General features: G+C 48.4%; 1 protein-coding gene across 6 annotated transcripts in view; it reads left to right on the top strand.

The window, feature by feature from the left end:
• map7d1a (MAP7 domain containing 1a) overlaps positions 1–25,726 on the top strand; it is a 407,069-nt gene that overhangs the window by 327,633 nt on the left and 53,710 nt on the right. For 5 of the 6 annotated variants that reach the window (XM_072502058.1, XM_072502051.1, XM_072502047.1 and 2 more), the window contains 4 exons: positions 4,103–4,217; positions 13,746–13,856; positions 24,758–24,880; positions 25,505–25,647. In XM_072502058.1, coding sequence (XP_072358159.1) covers positions 4,103–4,217; positions 13,746–13,856; positions 24,758–24,880; positions 25,505–25,647 — 492 coding nt within the window. The remainder of the gene's footprint in view (positions 1–4,102; positions 4,218–13,745; positions 13,857–24,757; positions 24,881–25,504; positions 25,648–25,726) is intronic. The other variant, XM_072502066.1, reaches the window with a different exon arrangement.

Genomic DNA, 25,726 nt, shown 5'->3' with positions numbered 1-25,726 from the left:
AAAATATTCATTTAGTATCTCGCCTATCTCTTCAGACTCCACACACAACTTCCCATCCCTGTCCTTGACTGGTCCTACTCTTTCCCTAGTCATTCGCTTATTCCTGACATACCTATAGAAAGCTTTTGGGTATTCCTTGATCCTTCCTGTCAAATACTTCTCATGTCCTCTCCTTGCTCGTCTTAGCTCTCTCTTTAGATCCTTCCTCGCTACCTTGTAACTATCCATCGCCCCAACTGAAACTTCACACCTCATCTTCACATAGGCCTCCTTCTTCCTCTTAACAAGAGATTCCACTTCTTTGGTAAACCACGATTCCCTCGCTCGGCGCCTTCCTCCCTGCCTGACCGGTACATACTTATCAAGAACACGCAGTAGCTGATCCTTGAACAAGCTCCACTTATCCAGTGTGCCCAACACTTGCAGCCTACTTCGCCACCTTATCCCCCCCAAGTCACGTCTAATGGCATCATAATTGCCCTTCCCCCAGCTATAACTCTTGCCCTGCGGTGTATACTTATCCCTTTCCATCATTAACGTAAACGTCACCGAATTGTGGTCACTGTCCCCAAAGTGCTCTCCTACCTCCAAATCCAACACCTGGCCTGGTTCATTACCCAAAACCAAATCCAACGTGGCCTCGCCTCTTGTTGGCCTGTCAACAAACTGTGTCAGGAAACCCTCCTGCACACACTGTACAAAAAACGACCCATCTAATGTACTCGAACTATATCTTTTCCAGTCAATATTTGGAAAGTTAAAGTCTCCCATAATAACTACCCTGTTACTTTCGCTCTTATCCAGGATCATCCTCGCCATCCTTTCCTCTACATCCCTAGAACTATTTGGAGGCCTATAGAAGACTCCCAACAGTGTGACCTCTCCTTTCATGTTTCTAACCTCAGCCCATACTACCTCGGAAGATGAGTCCCCATCTAGCATCCTCTCAGCCACCGTAATACTGCTCTTGACTAGCAGCGCCACACCTCCCCCTCTTTTGCCTCCTTCTCTGAGCTTACTAAAACACCTAAACCCCGGAACCTGCAACATCCATTCCTGTCCCTGCTCTATCCATGTCTCCGAAATGGCCACAACAGCGAAGTCCCAGGTACCAACCCATGCTGCCAGTTCCCCTACCTTATTTCGTATACTCCTGGCATTGAAGTAGACACACTTCAAACCACCTACCTGAACACTGGCCCCCTCCTGCGACGTCAAATCTGAGCTCCTGACCTCTATACTCTCATTCTCCCTTACCCTAAAACTACAATCCAGGTTCCCATGCCCCTGCTGCATTAGTTTAAAGCCCCCCAAAGAGCACTAACAAATCTCCCCCCCAGGATATTTGTGCCCCTCAGGTTCAGATGTAGACCATCCTGTCTGTAGAGGTCCCACCTTCCCCAGAAAGAGCCCCAGTTATCCAGAAATCTGAATCCCTCCCGCCTGCACCATCCCTGTAGCCACGTGTTTAATTGCTCTCTCTCCCTATTCCTCATCTCACTATCACGTGGCACGGGCAACAACCCAGAGATAACAACTCTGTTTGTTCTAGTTCTGAGCTTCCATCCTAGCTCCCTGAAAGCCTGCCTGACATCCTTATCCCCTTTCCTACCTATGTCGTTAGTGCCAATGTGGACCACGACTTGGGGCTGCTCCCCCTCCCCCTTAAGGACCCGGAAAACACGATCCGACACATCACGTACCCTTGCACCTGGGAGGCAACATACCAAACGTGAGTCTCTCACGCTCCCACAAAATCTCCTGTCTGTGCCCCTGACTATCGAGTCCCCAATTACTAATGCTCTGCTCCTCTCCCCCCTTCCCTTCTGAGCAACAGGGACAGACTCCGTGCCAGAGGCCCGTACCCCATGGCTTACCCCTGGTAAGTCCCCCCCCCCCACAAGTATCCAAAGCGGTATACTTGTTTCTCAGGGGAACGACTGCAGGGGATCCCTGCACTGACTGCTTTTTCCCAGTCCCTCTTACAGTTACCCATCTATCTCCAATCTTTGGTGTAACTAGTTCCCTGAAGCTGCTATCTATGACCCCCTCTGCCTCCCGAATGATCCGAAGTTCTTCCAACTCCAGCTCCAGTTCCCTAACTCGGTCTTGGAGGAGCTGGAGATGGCAGCACTTCCTGCAGGTAAAATCAGCAGGGACACTAACGGCATCCCTCACCTCAAACATCCTGCAGGAGGAACATTGTACTCCCTTCCCTGCCATCCCTCTAACTTTCTACCAAGATCTGGCTAACAACTAAATTAAATTTTTTTAATATAAAAAAAAAATAATAATAATAAAATATGGTACTTACCTCACACCAATGGGTTTTATTATTAGGTTAGAGGAGGAGGGCGGGTGGGAGACACTACACGTGTAGTGTCTCGGGTTTCCTCTCCACCAGACTTTATTGGTGAGGGTCTTCCCAGAAGTCCGCGGGTCGACTTCCTGTTCCCGCCTTAAACACTAAAATTTAAAAAAAAACAGCAAAGAGGGACCGAAAACGGGACCAGGTAAGTGTTTTTAAAGGAGAGACTTACCTCCCAGAAATCACTTCCGCACTGCCCCCGCTGAAATGGACTAGCCTGCTTCGCTCCTGCTGAAATCGACTGGGCCTGCAAGGTAAGGAAGTTGTTAATCAGTACTTACCTCACCCAGGCAGCGACCTTTTAAACTGTCCCCTCTGCCTCACAGCTCCCGCGCTTTTTCAAACTCCCGCGCTGTTTCTAAGGTCCCGGCTCTCTCTCTCTCCCGAACTAACAGCTGACCTGCAAGGTAAGGAAGTTGTTAATCAGTGCTAGTATTTAAATAGTGCTAGTAGTTTGATACCGGAGCATAGCCGCTGTGTTAGTGGCATCCCAGGTACCGACTCTGTTAGCCCCTACCACCATATAGCCCACTACCCCTGCCAGGTTCTTTTTTAACAAGGGGTGAATGTGGTGGTATGCATTAGGGGTATTACGGTACCCTGTGATGCCAAGAGGCTATTGGTGGATAGACGCCGGGTCCCGATTGGATCAGCCGCCTACTGGCTCCACCCAGTAAGGCGGAGTATAAGAGCCCGGGTTCTCCCAGCAGCCGCATTCTGTACCTGTGCTGCTGGGGAACAAGTCTGCGTAATAAAGCCATCAATTGACTCCTTCTCATCTCGTCTCGTGAGTGATTGATTGTGCTACACCCTCATCATTGTCTCCACTCCCCCCCCACCCCACTCCACCCTAGTAGGGCCATCCATTCCCTGCCCAAGTTGTCCTTTAATACACTGCTTACCGTTGTTCTGCCATTAACACTTTCTGATCTCTTAATGTGCCACTATCAGCACCTTTATTAGCCATGAGCACAACCAGTTACATTCCCTTTGTCCTTTTGTCCATGACATCTTGTCAGTCTGCGCCTACCGTTGACCCTCTATCCAGCCCCACTGTTCCACACTCCCCCACCACCCCACTACAACTGTATAAATCACATCTAATCTCCAGTTCTCTCGAGCTTTGACAAAGTCACCCAGACTCGAAATGTTAGCTCTGTTCTCTCTCCACAGATGCTGTCAGACCTGCTGAGATTGTCCAGCAGTTTTTGTCTTTGTCAAAAAAGAATTCTATCCTATCCCGGTTGTCTTTTTTCCTAATGTGTACTGCACAGAGTAAGAATAGAACATGCTCAACTGCTTGTAGCCATGACTGAACTAACTTTATTTACACTTCCCGAACAGAGCGGGTTGCAGAGGGGGCAATAAAGCAAAATGCCCAGAGCTTGCACTTTACTGCACTTCACCTACATTGTAGAAAGCGAGTGTCGAAGGAGAGTCTGAAAGCTGGTCTTGGTGCTGGATCACCAAGCCAGAGGTTGAGTTCAGATCCAACAGGGCACGTTCTGAAACTAAATTCAATAAATGTGACTGTTTGTGTGACCGGGCACGAGAAAAAACTTTACTTTTACAGTTTGTTGTTTTTTCCATAAATCCAACTATTTTGCTTAAAAGGAAGCAAAAAAGTAAGAGAGGCATCCATTGCCTAAATGTTGATTGCGACTGTGATCTGGTGCACTCTTGGGCACTGCCCTCCAGTGATTTCTCTCACCCTCCTCTCATGCCTTTTCGCAGGAGCGTTACGAAGCTGTGGTACAGCGTTCGACCAAGAAAACCTGGGCTGAGATCCGTCAGCAGAGGTGGTCATGGACTGGAGCCCTCCCCCATACCTTGAGCGTGCACAAAGAGAGTGAGTCCGTTTAATGGAACTATCCACTGGTATTGCATGGGTAACTCATGATACTTGCATTAAATAATCTTTACTGGAGGGTTATTCACATCTCCAGTGCTTCACATTATTTGACTCATGTTTTGTGAACTGTTTCAGGTGTATTTCTTTATTGTAGCAGTGTAGCGTTGAGAATCTTATGCCTGTGCATGTGTGGCTACCAGGTTGCTGCAGACAGTTTGATTCCCAGGGCTGTATATTGCTTAGGTCAGTGATATGATTGAGGTACTTGCTTGTTGTTGTTCATCTGGTTGAGGGACATCAGAGAGCATAGATTTAAGCTGATGGGCAGATTTAGAGGGGATTTGAGGAAAAATGTTTTCACTCAGAGGGTGGTGGGAATCTGGAGCTTACTGCCTAAAAGGGTGGGAGAGGCGAGAACCCTCACAGCTTTTAAGAAGCATTTAGGTGAGCATTGAAACACTATAGCATGCAAAGCTACAGAGCAAGTGCTGGAAAATGGGATCAGAATACACAAGTGCTTGATGGGCCGAAGGGCTTCTTTCTGTGCTGTAAACCTCTATGACTGTGTTCATGGAGCCCATTATTCTTGTTGTTGCCTGACTATCCAGTACCTTCCATGATCAACTTTTGTAGGGGTTTCAAATCTTTGTGCTATTCTGTTGGATTATGGAACTGCCAAGCTATCTGTCACCTGCTTTATTTAATGTTTACTATGCAGCTAGTCCTGTGATGTAGCTTCACTAGGTTCAGACCTCGTAAGGTATGTCTGGTGCTGCTCTTGGCAAAACCCTCAACAATCTATATTGAACATAGTTTTGTGGTTTGATGCTACTAGAAAGTGTGACATGTCAGGCCACACCATTACAGGTTATCGTGATAAGCAATCCTGCTGATTATGGCAGCCCACACTGCTTCCTAAAGGTCCACCTTTGGACGACTAGAGGAGTTATTTGTTTGTCCCATTTGGCATGGCAGTAACACCAGACTACACAATGGCTGTAAATTTTACTTGTTCAGAGATTCCTCCAAGTCAGCTGTGGAAGGTCAGCAGGAACCCTTAAAAAGTTGTGATTCTGTCAGTCTTCCTCGTAAGAATTTCAAAACGGAAAGGCTAGCTTGACCGACCTGTTTGAATTCTTTGAGAAGAGTAGACAATGGTAATGCGGTAGATGTAATTATCTAGCTTTCCAAAAGGCCTTTTGGTAATGTGCCCAATGATCAACTAATAAGATCAGCAAATGCTGATTAGGGGGCAAGCAGCAGAATGGATGGCTAGCCGGACTCGAGACAGAAAGCAGAGCACTGGGGTAAACAATTCAGAGAAGCAGAAGATACAAAATGGTGTCCTACAAAGATTAGTGCTGGGACCTTTACTCTTCACAATTTATATCAACAATTTTGTCTTCGGAATCAAAAACTCAATTTCCAAATTTATGGATGACACCAAAATGGGTTGCCAGAGGGGAATAGTCCATACTGAGAGACCTGTAACAGATGTCAAGGAAACATTTATAAATGTGAAGAATGGATCTATGATTGGAAAACAAATTTCAACACCATCCAAAGATGTGCAGGTTAGGTGGATTGGCCATGCCAAATTGCCCATCATTGTCCAAAGGTTAGGTGAGGTTATGAGGAAAGGGCAGGGGATGGGCCTAGGTATGGTGCTCTTTCGGAGGGTCGATGCAAACTTGATGGGCTAAATGGTCCCCTTCTGCACCGTAGAGTGAGACGCTACATTTTGGTAAGAAAAACATCGAAATTACATTTTGCTAAGATCCTGGACCGTGGGTCGTGGCTGATGACGCCAATACGGAGGCCACAGACCAACGCGGAGACTCAATACAACAAGGCCCATTCAGCAACCAGGGGTGTGGTGGAGAGGTGCTTTGGACTGCTGAAGATGCGATTCAAGTGCCTGGACCGTTCTGGAGGAGCCCTGCAGTACCACCCCGACAGTTCGGTTGCATAGTTGTGGTCTGCTGTGCGCTGCACAACATAGCCATGCAGAGGGGTGATGTCCTGGTGGAGGAGGCACAGGGAGAACCCGATGACAGCAGAGATTCCGCAAATGGGGAGGAGGAGGAGGATCAATGTGGGGGTGGGATGGGGGCCGGGCACAGACACAACCTGAGTGCTGGATATGGCCGGGAGGCTGCACAACGGCTCCTTCGAGGAAAGCGAGGCGTTGGTCGCCGCACGGTTCACAAACTACGGGGGAGGGATTCGCTGAACACTGGCACTTGCACCGCCATTCGCGCACACGGGCACCACCCACCACCCCCCGCGCTTCCACACCGCGCACACCCCACCACTTTCACATCACCTTGCGACTGCGGCACTACGGGATTGTATTACATCGACGATTGGGTAAGCGGGTCTGATCAGTGCCATGTTGAATGATGACATCCCGCTCTGCGATGAGCTGTGAGCTCAGAATCGTTAGACAATGTCTGACTCGTGGCAAAAGCTGAACCCTCCACCTTGGTGGGCACTGTATGTGTCATGGACACCCCATCACATGCCCATGTGGGGTAGCTGGCGTCGGTGTGCCGAGGACGATGGGATTTGCGGGGGGGGGCGCGGGGAACGCACACCCGGCATCACCGTTGCTCCGAACGTAAACCCCAGCGCCACTCGGTTACCCTCACAAGCCCTCTGGCACCGGACATAGCACAGAGTCTTCAAAATTCAGTGTAACAGTGACTTTAACTGTTACATTCACAGACAGGTGCCCTAGCCCCTACAACTAAGCTGTGCCCTGCACCCATGCCAACTTCCTACGTGTCTAACTTCTTTGCCTTATGGGCCCTACCACTACGTCTAGGTGTCTCCCCAGATGGTACAGCAGGAGTGGAGGCGGACTGCTGAGAACCCTGCCCTGTGACGTGGCTCCCCGTCAGCACGCGTTTCCTGGGGCGGCCTGGCTTCGATGGGCCAGGCTGCTCGGCGGGCGTGCTGGATGGCGTGGGTCCACCCTGTCCTGCCCGCTGCCCACCAGGTGCACCAGGGACGGAACGGGGGGAGGCCGAGTGTTCCGGGATGTCCCTTGCTGGAGGCACCGGGACGGGCCTCAGAACCTCCTCCTCCCTCGGGGAGCCTGGTGGCCCCCGGGCCTCACTGTGGGACGGAGGTGCGATCGGAGACATGCCCCGTCGCACCACCGACACCGGGCACTGCCAGTCCTGGAGGCCTGCAGCGGTATCGACCACGGTCCGAATGTTCGCAGAGACGGAGCCCAGGGAGTGCGACATCCCTGTCAGCGACTGTGCAACCTCTACCTGTGAGTGCGCGACGCCATCCATCATGTGCCCCAGGCGGCCGATGCTCTCAGCGATGGACTGCTGGGACAGGGCCATGGCATGGTGAGACTCGGCCAGGACCCGGAGAGCGGCGACAATGTCCTGTTGGCTCTGGGAGATGGCTGCCTGTGAGAGGGCAGCCCTCTCCTGGGCCACGGATGACGCTTGCACATGAAGCCCAACGCCTTGCAGAACCTGACCGATGGCCGAAGCCATTTCCCCCATTGCCTCCACCGCGGACGTCACCCGTGAGGTGTCGGCCTGGGTGACTGCGATGAGCCTGGACGCTGATGGACTCCTCCAACTGCGTCTGCAGATGCTGGAAGACGGCCGTCATCCCGTTGTTGAGTCCCTGGGTCCCCATATGCATCGAGTCTCTGGGTGGGTCCAGTAATTCCAGGAACCCGGGAACCGTCTGGGCGGCAGCTGGGTGCTGGGCCTGGGCTGCCCTCCGACCAACCAGCCCCTCGGCTGCTCCTACCTCCACCTGCTGTACCGGCTCGGCTGTGTGGCGCGCATCGCGCACTTTAAATGACGGTGCGCGGCGTCAGTCAGGCGTCGCGCGATGACAACGCCGCCCTGTCACCACGCCCACCGAGTTTCTCACGGCCCCGCTGCTGGCCCCTTTTCGGGCCCTGAATCGCTCGTGCCCGTGGCCGTTTCACGCCGTCGTGAAATGCAACGGCATTCACGACGGCACGGCCACTCTGCCGCATTATTGGAGAATCCCGCCCCATTACTTGGTATTCTTCGTGAAGATAGACCACCAATAGCACCAAACAGAGTGCAAAGATGAGCATCACTGTTAGCCGTGTGTTCGTATCATTGTCAACATAGACCGGGTGCCCAGATATCGAATGCGGATGCTGTGAGCAGGCTCCTATTCCCACAGATAATATCTGGCCTCCCACTCCACAGGAGATCATCCTGGCCCTGAATTTTCTCAACACTCAGCCTATTCCGTCCGCCCATATCAAGAACTTGGACCAAAAAAGACCCAGTGTTGGGCAAAGAGAATGGTTCTAACTGGCCGACATCTTGGTTAGTCAGAACAAATCAGGCCCTCTATGCAACATAGGGATGAAATAACCTGTGAGGACATGGTTTTTCTGTGGGGTGGCAGAGTGATAATGCCACTCCCGGGGGTGACAACCTCTTCTCCAAGAATTGCACAGTGGGCATCCTGGCCAGTCCAAGGTGAAGATGCTGGCCAGGATCTACGTTTGGTAGCCAGGGATCGACAAGGAGATCAAAAGTATGGTCAACCGTGGTGAGCATTGTCGGACTCAGCAGACCCTTCCACCTGCAGCTAGATTGCACCCCGGGGAGTGGCCGGGGTGATCGTGGACAAGGCTCCGCATTAATTTTGCGGGCTCTTTTATGGGAACGATGTTTTTAATCGTTATGGATGCCCACTCAAAATGGTTGACTGTCCAGCTCATGCACTCGACAACTGCGGCAGCCCCCATTGACTAGCTATGCCAAATCTTTTCCATACATGGCCTACCAGAGGTGATCTTCTCAGATAGCGGCATCGTCTTCACAGCCGAAGAGTTCCAACTGATCATTAAGTCCTGTGGGATCCAGCACGTACAGGAGGCCCCTACCATCCCGCTTCAAACAGGCTGACTGAAAGGGCAGTCTAAACACTGAAAGCATCGATGAAAAACAGTCTAACCAGCCACTGCTGCTTTGTTAGTGGATTTCTTGCTCTCGTACAATATGACCCCGCATTCCACCACTGTTATCCTGGGTTTGACCTTGTTTTTCCAAATTTGTTGGGGTGGGTGGAGGCTAAGGAAGCCTCACAGAAAGACTGTCACGACACAGCCATGGCGGACAGATTATTTGAAATGGAAGATTTAGTTTCCATGCCAAACTTTGGAGGAGCACCATAGTGAATACCTGGGAGGGTTGTTGCCAGGATTGGCCTTGTGTCTTTTGTTGTCGACCTACAGGCTGCGAAGTGAAAAAACATGTAGATCATTTGAGCAGGTGAGAAACTGTCATCTCTGTAACTGGGCATGCTGACCCAGTCTAAGTTACAAGTGTACCACTTTCCTAGTCAGTGGTGTCAGAACCAAGATCTTCTCGAGGGGAAACACGGGGCTCAAGCGGCTGGTTTAGCACAGGGCTAACTAGCTGGCTTTTAAAGCAGACCAAGGCAGGCCAGCAGCACGGTTCAATTCCCGTACCAGCCTCCCCGAACATGCGCCGGAATGTGGCGACTAGGGGCTTTTCACAGTAACTTCTTACTTGTGACAATAAGCGATTTTCATTTCATTTCATTTTTCATTTCACGTGTGGCCACAGAAGGAGCTGAGGAGGTAGTCAGACCTGCCCCTTCTCCGGAATCTCCAAATTTGCCTGCCCTGCTGTGACTCAAATGCTTCAAGTTTGGAGAAGTTGAGACGCTCGGCAAAAGTTGGAAAGTCACCTGATAGACTTACCTTATAAATATTGCTTTGAGCTTCCTTACTGTAACCCTCTTTGACTGTACATAATTGTAAATAAGAGTTTGTTTGCTTTTGCATTTCAGGGATTTGTAATGGAACTTAAGAGGGAGGTATGTGGTAGCGTGGCCCCTTTAAGGGTCGATCCCTCACGGGCCACGTGACCCGCCTATTGGGCCTATGGGGATGGAGCATGCGAGCCTTAGCCTATTGGGTGCCTAGGTATGGACCCGTGTGTCATCAGAGTAAGCTTAGGAGTCGAGGGAACTAGACCTGTGTAGAAGTTGTATTGTTCTGTGTATAAAGTTCTTCTTTTGTTAAGCCCATAAGGCCCCCACTCCGGTACTTGATCCCCCCGCCTCCCGCCACGGACTGAGTCCGCCGCCGCTGCGTGAGAGTCCCGACAGGCCAGACATGGTTAGAACCACGCCGTCGGGAATTCGGTGGTCGGAACCGGAGCATCGCTGGGAGGGCCTCTGGCAATGGCCCCCCAGCCGCACCGCGTAATTCGAGCGGGAGCGATTCTCCGGGACCGGAGAATCGCACGCTGGGCCCAATCCCCTCGTAAAAGAGGATTCTCCACCCCCGTGCCAAACGCGATTTTATATGTATTTAGACATGAGGTAGCGACAGGGCGAAGGTGGACCTGATTAGACCATTGACTCTGCTAGCCTGAGAACACATATGAAGAATGGGAAGAGACTTTCTTCCTGGAAGTGTACCCAGCAAAAGTGAGTGCCTTCAGGGGAGAGGGGGGAGAGACTGCAGGTTAACACTGTTCACTCAGAGGGATACCGAGATTTGGTGGCTGTTCAATGCCCCTATAGTTGCAACGGTGACCAGTACTGAACGGTATCAGTACTCAACACCGACAACTGCCAAGCTCCAGACGCAATTCTGCAACTCATCCGCTTCATTCTGGATCACAACGTCTTCACCTTCGACAACAAGTTCTTCATCCAGACGCACGGAACAGCCATGCGGACCAAATTCGCACCCCAATACGCCAACATCTTCATGTACAAGTTTGAACAAGACCTACTCACCGCACAGGACCTTCAACCGACGTTGTACACCAGACACATCTATGACATCTTTTTCCTTTGGACCCACGGCGAAGAATCACTGAAACGACTTCCCGTACCAGCCTCCCCGAACAGGCGCCAGAATGTGGGGACTAGGGACTTTTCGCAGTAACTTCATTGAAGCCTACTCGTGACAATAAGCGATTTTCCTTTCATTTCATTCCACCCTAAACACATTAAAGAAGCCATCCCCTATGGACAAGCCCTCCGTATACACAGGATCTGCTCAGGCGAGGAGGAGCATAACAGACATCTACAGACATTGAAAGATGCACTCGTACGAACGGGATATGGCGCTCGACTCATCGATCGACAGTTCCAACGCGCCACAGCAAAAAACCGCACCGACCTCCTCAGAAGACAAACATGGGACACAACCGACAGAATACCCTTCGTCGTCCAGTACTTTCCCGGAGCGGAGAAACTACAAAACCTTCTTCACAGCCTTCAACACGTCATCGATGAAGATGAACATCTTGCCAAGGTCATCCCCACACCCCCACTACTTGCCTTCAAACAACCACGCAACCTCAAACAAACCATTGTTTGCAGCAAACCATCCAGCCTTCAGAACAGTGACCACGACACCACACAACCCTGCCATGGCAATCTCTGCAAGACGTGCCAGATCATCGACATGGATACCACCATTACTCGTGAGAACACCACCCACCAGGTACGCGGTACATACTCGTGCGACTCTGCCAACGTTGTCTACCTTAGACGCTGCAGGAAAGGATTTCCCGAAGCGTGGTACATTGGAGAGACCATGCAGACGCTGCGACAACGAATGAACGGACATCGCGCGACAATCACCAGGCAGGAATGTTCCCGTCCAGTGGGGGAACACTTCAGCAGTCAAGCGCATTCAGCCTCTGATCTCCGGGTAAGCGTTCTCCAAGGCGGCCTTCAGGATGCGTGACAACGCAGAATCGCCGAGCAGAAACGTATAGCCAAGTTCCGCACACATGAGTGCGGCCTCAACCGGGACCTGGGATTCATGTCGCATTACATTCATCCCCCACCATCTGGCCTGCGAAATCCTACCAACTGTCCTGGCTTGACACAATTCACACCTCTTTAACCTGGAGTTACCCCATCTCTGGATCTGTAAAGATTTAATCACCTGCTAATGCTTGCATTCCAAGCATTGTCTGGCATCTTTGAATCTGTCTATATATTTGTTTCTGGAACATACCTCTTCATTCACCTGAGGAAGGAGCAGCGCTCCGAAAGCTAGTGACATCGAAACAAACCTGTTGGACTTTAACCTGGTGTTGTAAGACTTCTTACTCCAGAGAGGCAGAGGTCAGCAATTTATACAAAGAAAGGGACTTTTAGTGTCACCAATAAAGATGGAGAGTGAAAAGGGTTCGGCTATGACAGTTCAATATGTGAAGTTAATCAACTCTGGCATGTACTTCGAGGGCATTCAATGCGAGTTGGTGCTCACTCTTAAAATTCGAGCCAGAAACAAAACCAGTGTCAAACGTCTTCACACAAAGGGTAGTGGAAATCTAGAACTCCCTTCTCCCAAAAGGCTTGTCAATTGTTGGAGCTCAATTAGAATTTTCAAGATGAAGGGGTGAATTTTCTGACCCTTCCCATTGGTGAGATCTTTCGGGGTAAAAGTACATACATTTAGATGGGATACAGCTCAGCTATAACCTATTTTAAAAATGAGAAAGACTTGCATTTGTGTAGCACCTTCTCAAGACCTCAAGGCCACCCCAAAGTGTTTTACAACCAACAAAGTATTTTAAAAGTGATGAGTCCATTCCTGCTTCTGTTCCAGTTTTCACAAGTGAGGCCATATTCGGAGTGTTATTTAGGCATCCTACACTCAGAAGGATGTTGATGTATTGGAGAGAGTTTAAAGTATTGTACAAAATGTTGGCATTGGAGGAGATAGTTCGTCCCAGCCCTGTGAGCAGTACAGAGGAACTGATAGTATGATTCTGAGGGTGGGCCCCGGAATTCATGAGGAGAGGCTCACAATGGACAATAGATTAAGAGAGGAAATGACCCAGGCGTTTAAGATGTGGACAGCCAGAGATGAGTTGATGTAAACAGTACGACGTGGGACTGTCTCACAGCTGGAGGACTAAGTGAGACAAAAGGCTGATGGAAGGTTTTACACATGGACTGTTGGCTAGTCCTGAAAAAGCAGTCGGCACTGCCAATTGATTCCTTCCAAATCCCACAAATATCTGGTTAGGAGTCAAGTTGTTGGCAATGATTGGGGATGATGAGACAAAACAGTAATCATGGGGTAATGGTTAAGGTGGTAGAATGTTGCCCCTGGAGGGCGAGTGGCAATCTCGAGAGGAAATCTTCCAGCATTTTGTTTGAACTGATTACGATGTCGGGGAGTTTTTTTTTTTACAAGCTGTGTTCTCAGGAGATTGTAACGTTTTGAGGAAGGAGTAGCTTTGATGGGCCAAATGGCCAACCTTGTTCTGCAGTTGTAGGAGTACCTTTAAATGAATGGCATCATCTTCAAATGCTTCCATTCTACCTTCCATATTGCCCCTCCTCCTACCCCTCATCATCCACACCCGACCCCTCCACCCGTACCCCCACCCACCCAGCACCAAAGGAAGTCTGACCCAGAGATGAGGAAGACGCAATGGTATTTATTTCTCTCTCTCTCTCTCTTCTGTCTGTCTCTCCATTCTCTTCCAGGGTCAGAGGGGTGCTCTATCTCGGCTGTCAATCTGCCCAAACATGTGGATTCCATCTTAAACAAGAGACTCTCCAAGTCCTCAGCCACACTGTGGAATTCCCCCAGCAGAAGTATGGAATCTTTCATTCTCCCCTTTTCCATCCCCACCCCCCCTCCACTGTTAGACTCCGAGGACATCTTCTCCAGGGCTGTTAACTTTCCGACTATTCGGATTTGGAACAGTCGTTTAAACTCCCGACGACAAAAATAATAAGAATAACACTCACAGGTGTTGCAATTTGAAGGGGCACTGATGTTTGGTGTTTTACAGCACCTAGCTGACTCAAACAAATGTTGCAAACCGACATTGCCCCCTTTAAGGAAAGTTATGCTTAAGTGTGTTTGCCAGGATCTCGTGCTGCTATTCAGATCCACAGCCGACTTTGATTACTGTCCCTTACGTGGCAGTCTGATGAAAATTAACAGCCCTGTGTCTCCCTCTGTTTGTAGTGGCTCAGTGCTGCCCCATAGTGCACAGAGTCTGAAACGCCGGTGGCTCACTGCTGGTTTAAAGTCTAAATAGCCTTCAGCAGGCAGTAGAGTCTCTCACATCGGCGTGGGGGGGGGGGGGGGGGGGGGGGGGGGGTGGGGGGGGGGGGGGCGGAGGCGGAGCGGAGGTGGCACAGAACCTGTGGATGCTTTGTGTGGGTTTTTTGTCCCCAAGCAGCGGGAACTGGTGCTGGGCTACCTTTGGACTGAAGAACTTGTCTTGGTGACAATGATGCCGACGGTGGTGTTGGGTGTGGTTATTGCTGATACCACAGCAGAATGATCCCATCACCAGACCAACCTTTTCCTTTTCTGTCAATGATTCCATGAGATTGTGAGAAATAGGAGCAGGTGGAGGCCGGTGGACACTTTGAGCCTGTTCCGCCTTGCCATAAGATTATGGCAGATTGGATTGTGGCCTTAACTCCACTTTCCTGCCTGTCGCGCATGACTGTTGTAGATCAAAGCATCTGTCTAACTCAGCCTTGAATATATTCAATGACTCTGCATTCACTGTTCTCTGGGAAATAAAATTCTGCAGACTGAGGGAAAAGGTTCGTCCTCATTGCCATTTTAAAATGGGAAACCCCTTATTTTTAAACTCTGCCCCTTGTTCCAGACTCTCTAACAAGGGGACCAATACATTCTCCCAGCATGTACTCCTTTATGCTTCAGTTGTTTGAGTCTATTTGATCCCGAGTGATCTGTGCTGAATGTTTCACTGCGAGTGAGGATACGAGTGGTGGTTGGGGAGGGCCAGGTTGAAATGGAGCACGCTGTGTGCCGGGCGGTTTCATGTTGGGTGTATGCCAACATTTAACAAAAACTTGCTTTTCTTGGATGAAAGGAAAAAACACTTGTGTGCCAATGGAAGGGGCCATTTTTCAAAATGGTCCTGCGTTGTTCATGTTGCTGACAGTAATAAGCCCGGTCCCTTCCAGCTTCGCTGATTTCTAATGCAATCTGGCTCTGCTCAGCCTCAGTCCTGGGAGGAAGAGTGTGGGAACAGCAAGATCCAAAGAGAGAATCCATCTGGGAGTCCTGGGGGAAAATAGTGTGGACTTCAATCTCAAATGGATTGGCATTAGGAGAGAGTAAGAGTTGATCGATGGGAATTCCAGTACAAACAAGTGTTCATGAACGTGATAGATCACACCAACATGATCCCAGTGTTAGTGATAGATCACAGTGACAGCATCTCAGTGTTAGTGATAGATCACACCAACAGGATCCTAGAGTTAGTGAGAGATCACACTGATAGGGTTCTAATGTTAGTGATAGATCACACCAACAGGATCCTAGAGTTAGTGATAGATCACTTTGACAGGATCTCAATATTAGTGGTAGATCACACTGGCAGGATCTCACTGTTAGTGATAGATCACACTGACAGGATCCCAGTGTCAGTGATGGATCACACTGACAGGATTCTAGTGTTAGTGATAGATCACACTGACAGGATCCCAGTGTCAGTGATGGATCACACTGACATGATCCCAGTGTTAGTGATAGATCACACTGACAGGATCCCAGTTTTAGGGATGGATCACACTGACAGGATCCCAGTATTAGGATAGATCACACTGACAGGACCAGCATTAGTGATAGATCACACAGGATCCCCGTGTTAAGAATAGATCACACTGACAGGATCCCAGTGTTAGTGATAGATCACATCAACAGGACCTCAATGTTAGTGACAGATCACACTGACAGGATCCCAGTGAGAGTGATAGATCACACATACAGGATCCCACATTCAGTAATAGATCAGACTGACAGGATCCCAGAGTTAGCAATTGATCACTCTGATAGAATCCCAGTGTTAGTGATAGAACACTCTGACAGGATCTCAATATTAGTAATAGATCACACTGGCAGGATTTCAATATTAGTGATAGATCACACTGACAGGATCCCTGTGTTAGTGATATATCACACTGACCAGTTCCCAGAGTTAGTGATAGATCACACTGACAGGATCCCAGTGTTAGTGATAGATCACACTGACAGGATGCCAGTATTAGTGATAGATCACACTGACAGGATCTCAAGTAAGTGATAGATCACACTGACAGGATGCCAGTGTTAGTGATATATCACACTGACAGCATCTCAGTGTTAGTGATAGATCACACCAACAGGATCCTAGAGTTAGTGAGAGATCACACTGACAGGATCCCAGTATTAGTGATAGATCATACTGACAGGATCTCAAGTAAGTGATAGATCACACTGACAGGATCCCAGTGTTAGTGATAGATCACACTGACAGGATCCCAGTATTAGTGATAGATCACACTGACAGGATCCCAGTATTAGTGATAGATCATACTGACAGGATCCCAGGTAAGTGATTGATCACACTGACAGGATTCTAGTGTTAGTGATAGATCACACTGACAGGATCCCAGTGTCAGTGATGGATCACACTGACATGATCCCAGTGTTAGTGATAGATCACACTGACAGGATCCCAGTTTTAGGGATGGATCACACTGACAGGATCCCAGTATTAGGAAAAATCACACTGACAGGACCAGCGTTAGTGATAGATCACACAGGATCCCCGTGTTAAGAATAGATCACACTGACAGGATCCCAGTGTTAGTGATAGATCACATCAACAGGACCTCAATGTTAGTGACAGATCACACTGACAGGATCCCATGTCAGTGATAGGTCACACTGACAGGATCCCAGTGAGAGTGATAGATCACACATACAGGATCCCACATTCAGTGATAGATCAGACTGACAGGATCCCAGAGTTAGCAATTGATCACTCTGATGGAATCCCAGTGTTAGTGATAGAACACTCTGACATGATCGCAATATTAGTAATAGATCACACTGGCAGGATCTCAATGTTAGTGATTGATCACACTGATAGAATCCCTGTGTTAATGATAGATCACACTGTCAGGATTTCAATATTAGTGATAGATCACACTGACAGGATCCCTGTGTTAGTGATAGATCACACTGTCAGGATCCCTGTATTAGTGATAGATCACACTGACCAGCTCCCAGAGTTAGTGATAGATCACACCAACAGGATCCTAGTGTTAGCGATTGACCAGTGCTGGTGATAGATCACTCTCACATGATCCCAGTGTTAGTTATAGATCGCATTGACATGATCCCTGTATTAGGATAAATCACACTGAGAGGATCCCAGTATTAGTGATAGATCACACTGACAGGATCTCAAGTAAGTGATAGATCACACTGACAGGATCCCAGTGTTAGTGATAGATCACACTGACAGGATCTCAACTAAGTGATAGATCACACTGACAGGATTCCAGTGTTAGTGATTGATTGCACTGACAGCATCTCTGTGTTAGTGATAGATCACAGTGACAGGATGCCAGTGTTAGTGATAGATCACACTGACAGGATGCCAGTGTTAGTGATAGATCACACTGACAGGATCCCAGTGTTAGTGATAGGTCACACTGACAGGATGCCAGTGTTAGTGATAGATCACACTGACAGCATCTCTGTGTTAGTGATAGATCACACTGACAGGATGCCAGTGTTAGTGATATATCACACTGACAGGATTCTAGTGTTAGTGATAGATCACACTGACAGGATGCCAGTGTTAGTGATAGATCACACTGACAGGATTCTAGTGTTAGTGATAGATCACACTGACAAAATTGCAGTGTTAGTGATAGATCACATCAACAGGATCCCAGTGTCAGTGATAGATCACACTGACTGGATCTCAATGTTAGTGATAGATCACAGTGACAGGATCCCTGTGTTAGTGATAGATCACACTGACAGGATCCCTGTGTTAGTGATAGATCACACTGACAGCATCTCTGTGTTAGTGATAGATCACACTGACAGGATGCCAGTGTTAGTGATAGATCACACTGACAGGATGCCAGTGTTAGTGATAGATCACACTGACAGCATCTCTGTGTTAGTGATAGATCACACTGACAGGATGCCAGTGTTAGTGATATATCACACTGACAGGATTCTAGTGTTAGTGATAGATCACACTGACAGGATGCCAGTGTTAGTGATAGATCACACTGACAGGATTCTAGTGTTAGTGATAGATCACACTGACAGAATTGCAGTGTTAGTGATAGATCACATCAACAGGATCCCAGTGTCAGTGATAGATCACACTGACTGGATCTCAGTGTTAGTGATAGATCACAGTGACAGGATCCCTGTGTTAGTGATAGATCACACTGACAGGATCCCTGTGTTAGTGATAGATCACACTGACAGCATCTCTGTGTTAGTGATAGACCACACTGACAGGATGCCAGTGTTAGTGATACATCACACTGACAGAATTGCAGTGTCAGTGATAGATCACACTGACAGGATCCCTGTGTTAGTGATAGATCACACTGACAGGATCCCAGTGTCAGTGATAGATCACACTGACTGGATCTCAATGTTAGTGATAGATCACACTGACCAGTTCCCAGAGTTAGTGAGAGATCACACTGACCAGTTCCCAGTGTTAGTGATAGATCACACTGACAGGATCCCTGTGTTAGTGATAGATCACACTGACAGGATCCCAGTGTCAGTGATTGATCACACTGACTGGATCTCAATGTTAGTGATAGATCACACTGACCAGTTCCCAGAGTTAGTGATAGATCACACTGACCAGTTCCCAGTGTTAGTGATAGATCACACTGACAGGATCCCTGTGTTAGTGATAGATCACACTGACAGGATCCCAGTGTCAGTGATAGATCACACTGACAGGATCCCTGTGTTAGTGATTGATCACACTGACAGGATCCCTGTGTTAGTGATAGATCACACTGACAGGATTTCTGTGTTAGTGATAGATCACACTGACCAGTTCCTAGAGTTAGTGATAGATCACACCAACAGGATCCTAGTGTTAGCGATTGACCAGTGCTGGTGATAGATCACTCTCACATGATCCCAGTGTTAGTTATAGATCACACTGACAGGATCCCAGTATTAGGATAAATCACACTGAGAGGATCCCAGTGTCAGTGATAGATCACACTGACAGGATGCCAGTGTTAGTGATAGATCACACTGACAGGATCCCAGTGTTAGTGATAAATCACACTGAGAGGATCCCAGTGTCAGTGATAGATCACACTGACAGGATGCCAGTGTTAGTGATAGATCACACTGACAGGATGTCAGTGTTAGTGATAGATCACACTGACAGGATGTCAGTGTTAGTGATAAATCACACTGAGAGGATCCCAGTGTTAGTGATAGATCACACTGACAGGATGTCAGTGTTAGTGATAGATCACACTGACAGGATGTCAGTGTTAGTGATAGATCACACTGACAGGATCCTTGTGTTAGTGATAGATCACACTGACAGGATCCCAGTGTTAGTGATAGATCACACTGACAGGATCCTTGTGTTAGTGATAGATCACACTGACAGGATCCCAGTGTTAGTGATAGATCACACTGACAGGATCCTTGTGTTAGTGATAGATCACACTGGCAGGATCCTTGTGTTCGTGATAGATCACACTGACAGGATGCCAGTGTTAGTGATAGATCACACTAACAGGATCCTAGTGTTCGAGATAGATCACAGTGACAGGATCCCAGTGTCAGTGATAGATCACACTGACCAGTTCCCAGAGTTAGTGATAGATCACACTGACAGGATCCCAGTGTTAGTGATAGGTCGCTCTGACAGGATCTCAATGTTAGTGATAGATCACACTGACAGGATCCCAGTGTTAGTGATAGATCACACTGACAGGATCTCAATGTTAGTAATAGATCACACTGACAGGACCCCAGTGTTAGTGATAGGTCGCACTGACAGTATCTCAGTGTTAGTGATAGATCACATCAACAGAATCCCAGTGTTAGTGATAGATCACACCAACAGGATCTCAATGTTAGTAATAGATCACACTGACAGGATCCCAGTGTTAGTGATAGATCACACTGACAGGATCTCAATGTTAGTAATAGATCACACTGACAGGACCCCAGTGTTAGTGATAAATCACACTGACAGGACCCCAGTGTTAGTGATAGATCACACTGACAGGATCCCAGTGTTAGTGATAGATCACACTGACAGGATCCTTGTGTTAGTGATAGATCACACTGGCAGGATCCTTGTGTTCGTGATAGATCACACTGACAGGATGCCAGTGTTAGTGATAGATCACACTAACAGGATCCTAGTGTTCGAGATAGATCACAGTGACAGGATCCCAGTGTCAGTGATAGATCACACTGACCAGTTCCCAGAGTTAGTGATAGATCACACTGACAGGATCCCAGTGTTAGTGATAGGTCGCTCTGACAGGATCTCAATGTTAGTGATAGATCACACTGACAGGATCCCAGTGTTAGTGATAGATCACACTGACAGGATCTCAATGTTAGTAATAGATCACACTGACAGGACCCCAGTGTTAGTGATAGGTCGCACTGACAGTATCTCAGTGTTAGTGATAGATCACATCAACAGAATCCCAGTGTTAGTGATAGATCACACCAACAGGATCTCAATGTTAGTAATAGATCACACTGACAGGATCCCAGTGTTAGTGATAGATCACACTGACAGGATCTCAATGTTAGTAATAGATCACACTGACAGGACCCCAGTGTTAGTGATAAATCACACTGACAGGACCCCAGTGTTAGTGATAGATCACACTGACAGGATCCCAGTGTTAGTGATAGATCACACTGACAGGATCCCAGTGTTAGTAATAGATCACACTGACAGGATCCCAGTGTTAGTGATAGATCACACTGACAGGATCTCAATGTTAGTAATAGATCACACTGACAGGACCCCAGTGTTAGTGATAAATCACACTGACAGGACCCCAGTGTTAGTGATAGATCACACTGACAGGATCCCAGTATTAGTGATAGATCACACTGACAGGATCTCAATGTTAGTGATAGATCACACTGACAGGATTCTCGTGTTAGTGATAGATCACAGTGACAGGATCCCAGTGTTAGTGATGGATTACACTGACAGGGTTTCAATGTTAGTGATAGATCACACTGACAGGATTCTAGTGTTAGCGATAGATCACACTGACAGAATTGCAGTGTTAGTGATAGATCACACTGACAGGATTCTAGTGTTAGCGATAGATCACACTGACAGGGTTTCAATGTTAGTGATAGATCACACTGACAGGATTCTAGTGTTAGCGATAGATCACACTGACAGGGTTTCAATGTTAGTGATAGATCACACTGACAGGATTCTAGTGTTAGCGATAGATCACACTGACAGGGTTTCAATGTTAGTGATAGATCACACTGACAGGATTCTCGTGTTAGTGATAGATCACACTGACAGGGTTTCAATGTTAGTGATAGATCACACTGACAGGATTCTCGTGTTAGTGATAGATCACACTGACAGGATCTCAATGTTAGTGATAGATCACACTGACAGGATTCTCGTGTTAGTGATAGATCACACTGACAGGATCTCAATATTAGTGATAGATCAGACTGGCAGGATCCCAGTGTTAATGATAGATCACAGTGACAGGATCTCAATGTTAGTAATAGATCACGCTGACAGGATCCCAGTGTTAGTGATGGATTACACTGCCAGGATCTCAATGTTAGTAATAGATCACACTGACAGGATCTCAATGTTAGTAATAGATCACACTGACAGGATCCCAGTGAAGACACGGATACCAATATTGGTGCAAGTGATGGATCACAATGAGATAAATAAACAGAAAATGCTGGAAAAAGGTCCGCAGGTCTGGCTGCACCTGTGGAGAATGGATCAGAGTTGGTGTTTCAGGTCCTTCTGTTTTTATTTCAAATTTCCAGTTTACGTGGTATTGTGCAATAATTTTAGATCACAGTGAGATGTTTCCATCTTGAAAGGGGTTTGGTTACACTGCACCTACCAAGGGGAACAATTGCTGCGAATTGTTCTGACCTTTGAATACATTATGAAATGTCTTATAAAGGTCAGTGACTTCCAAAGGTAACTAACTGCAGCTAAATCCTAAATTGATAATCCAGTGTAAGTGACAGCATTGGTCATGCTTCTCAATCTGTATTGTTCTGTGACGGAGCTGTCCATTCTTCCATGGTCAACGGACAGAAGTGGCATTAACCTTCGCTCTGTCCTCTGTCGGAGCTGCCCCAGTGCTGGCTGTCCAGCCCAGGTTCTGTGGCAATGCTTACTGTCCCCAGTGGCAGTGTTTGCCCTAGCCCTTATTGGATGACCACATGGTGGCACTGGCCCCAAATGTACCTCTGCGACCACCTAACAGATCTGTCTGTTGCCTTGGCCTTGGACACCCTTTAGTGGGGCTAGTTCTAGCTCTGCGGCCCTCAAATTAAGTTGATTCCCGGTTGTCTGATAGAACTGCCGAAGTGGTCAATCGTACAACCTTTTGAATGTCAGCAAACCATGCGGAACATCTCAGTTGAACCTAATCCTAATGAGCAGCAGACCTCTTTATTCCTTAGCTTCTCACTAGCGCAGTTCATTGAGGCCAATCATATTGCTGCACTACTGCCGGGGCTGGAGAATAGCTCTTCGCCCCTGGATTGAATCTGGGAACTGTTTGGACTATAGGGTTGAATCCTTTACACAACAGTTCTCAGAGAGGTCTGCACAAATAGGGTGAAAGCTTGGCCAGAATTCTCTGTTTAGGGGACTAAGTATTGCCGACAGGACTGAATAGCATTCGATTCGCATTTCTGTTGGGAACGCTATTCGGTAAGTGAGTCAGGGCATGCTCCAGCAATCTGCCAGCGTGAATTGAGAGCAATTCCCAGCCCTGTGGGCATTGTAACCGCTGGGGCTAGAGTTAGTGCCAAAGAGCCTGACAGCTGGAGCTGTTGAGGCCTCCACCCTGAGAGGAGCAGAGAACCATGGAAGATTCCAAAGGCATGCTGTGCAGGTGTTCCCTGGTTGAGGTGAGCTTTGCTGATCTCCTGCTTCCTCTGCAATCGAGCAGCATTTCTGAGGCATGCCAACACCTGGTGTACCCCTGATTGAGCTTGGCCACTTCCATCCCTTTGATGAGGCAGCTGGGGTATGAGGGTGTCCAGAGGGGTGGCCTCCCATATGACCAGAGGTCTTCTGGGCATTCAAAGGATACAGGCAGCACTCAGCAGTGTGAGCAGCCAGGAGCCTATAAGGAGCACCAAAGGGGTGCGTTTAAACACACATACTGCAGCACTGACGGCCTGAGCCAGGCCACCCCGATCCCAAGGGGGACACCCCGAGTCCACGGACTTGGCTCCAAGTTGTTCCCTGCTACTGCCCCCAGCCCGGACAGCCACGGACCCCCAGCAAGCCCAACAATATTTGAGGCTCTTTCAGAGTATTTTTATCCTCCTGTGATTCTCTGCCCGATTGCAATTCCCAAAGCGAAGAATCCAGGCCTTGATTTTCTCCCCTAATGTGAATTTGGTGGCAGGGACATATAATCAGGCAGGAGGGTGGTAGTTGTCATTGCTGCTGGCCCCTTCACTCCACTCCACCCCACCCGCCTTCCGCTATCGCTTACCTCCAGCCTGGGATCCAACGATGATTCTAGGCCTCTGCATCCCTGGTAACGCTGCCATTCAATGGAGCTGTCAGCCCCTGATTGACCGGCAACTCTTGGCTGGAGGAAGTTGCACCCCCACCCTGATTGGGGTCCTTGATCGTGGGGGTAGACCTGGCGCTGGTCGGTCAAGTGTCTGAGTGGAACAAGTTGGGACGGGCCTTCTGAACAGAGATAGCGCAGGGCTCTCACTGGCTCTCCGGCCATCGACCTAGACCCCAGTCGCTGTCACAAGATTCCACATATGGTGTGGAATTAATCGTAGGGATGACTAAGAGTTCAGAAAAGCCGAGCTTCTTTTTATGTTACTGAAGAGGAAAGTTAACAGATGTTGAAACTTATAAAGGGTTTTGACAGGACAAGTAAGGAGACCCCATTTCTTCTGGCAGGGGGATCCTTAATCAGAGCAGATGTATTTAAGGTCAATGGTTAAAGAACCAACGGGAAGATGAGGAGGAACATTTAGAAAGTTGGAATGGTGTCTGAAACACTGCCAGAAGCAGATTGAATAGTACCTTTCCATGGGACTTTGATTAAATGCTTGGAGAGGATAGCCTCACAGAGCTATTGAGAATGACAAGGGAATGAGTCCCATTGAGCAACACCGAATGCCCACTTTCCATGCTTCCAGGTTTAATCATAATGCTGGGGCCGTGGAACTGCAAATGGATGATAAATGCTGAGATTGAATTGCCCCATTTGAATCCTCCCCAGCCAATTGCGATGTATGTCGGGCATTCACTGACTTTTATTTGTTTCCCCACGAATATCGCCGGCTGTGCTTCGGCCTGGCTCTCTGGGTTGGGTGGTCTGAGAGAGCCCCACAAAAGCCGCCGCCGCCCTCCCCCTCACCAGCGTTCATTGCCAGGTGCCTAATCAGTGAAAAGGGTCTTGTCTTCCTGCAGCTCGCCGTTTGCAGTTGAGTCCATGGGAGAGCAGTATTGTGGATCGATTGATGACCCCAACCCTGTCCTTCCTCGCCAGGAGCAGGAGTGTCGCTGTTTTAACAAGTAACGGACGTGATTCAGGTTTGTCCTCTCATTGAACCGACACAGTTTACAGTTGGGAGTGATTTTGGTCAATGGCCTGTTTTAAAAATTGAAAATAACGTTGTATCCAATCTTTGTTCTCTCTCCCCTCCATTGCTATCAATCGTGCCGACTCTCTCCCCCTCTCCTTTTTCATTATTTCTCTGTAACTCTCTCTTGAACTCTGCCTCACTGTTCATCTCCCCTATCTTACTGTTCCTCTCTTATCCCCTGCTGTCTTCCTTTTATCTTTGTGTCTGTTACATCTACTCTCAATATATCCTCTCTCTGTGTCTCCATCTTCATTGTTCTCCTTTTCCCCTGCTATTTGTTCTTCTACTCATTTCTCTTCTGTGTTTAACTTTTATTCTCTATCCCCCCCCCCCATCTCCCTCCCTCCTCCTCTTTGTCTCTTTCTCTCTCTCCTCATTTCCTGCTCCCTGCATCTCTTATTCCCTGCTCCCACCATGCCCTCTCCCCCCTCATCCTCTCTCTCCCTCCCCACTCCCTCTGTGTTTCAAACCCCAATCCTCCCCTCTGCCCCCCTCCTCACTGTCCTTCTCTCCCTCCCTGCACCATTTGCCTCCCCGATGCTCTCCCTCTCTGTTTCTGTGAACCTGCTAGTTGTCCCCCTCTGTCCTCGCTCAGCCTCAGCCAGCCCAGTAGCCCCAAGTAGTGGCAAACCCCTTCACAGATGCTCTAATCGATGGAGAGCTGCTCTCAGTACACCTGAAATCCCAGGACGGCGCAGGACTGATCCCCACCTGGTGAGTAACCACGTAACCGGTAGAAACGAGAAAGGCTCCCTATGTAAAGAGCTGTAAATCACTGTCAACAAGATCTTCC

Source organism: Scyliorhinus torazame, chromosome 1, assembly GCF_047496885.1.
Source record: "Scyliorhinus torazame isolate Kashiwa2021f chromosome 1, sScyTor2.1, whole genome shotgun sequence".
Classification (NCBI taxonomy): Eukaryota; Metazoa; Chordata; class Chondrichthyes; order Carcharhiniformes; family Scyliorhinidae; genus Scyliorhinus; species Scyliorhinus torazame.
This window is presented reverse-complemented; position numbering and strand designations above follow the sequence as displayed.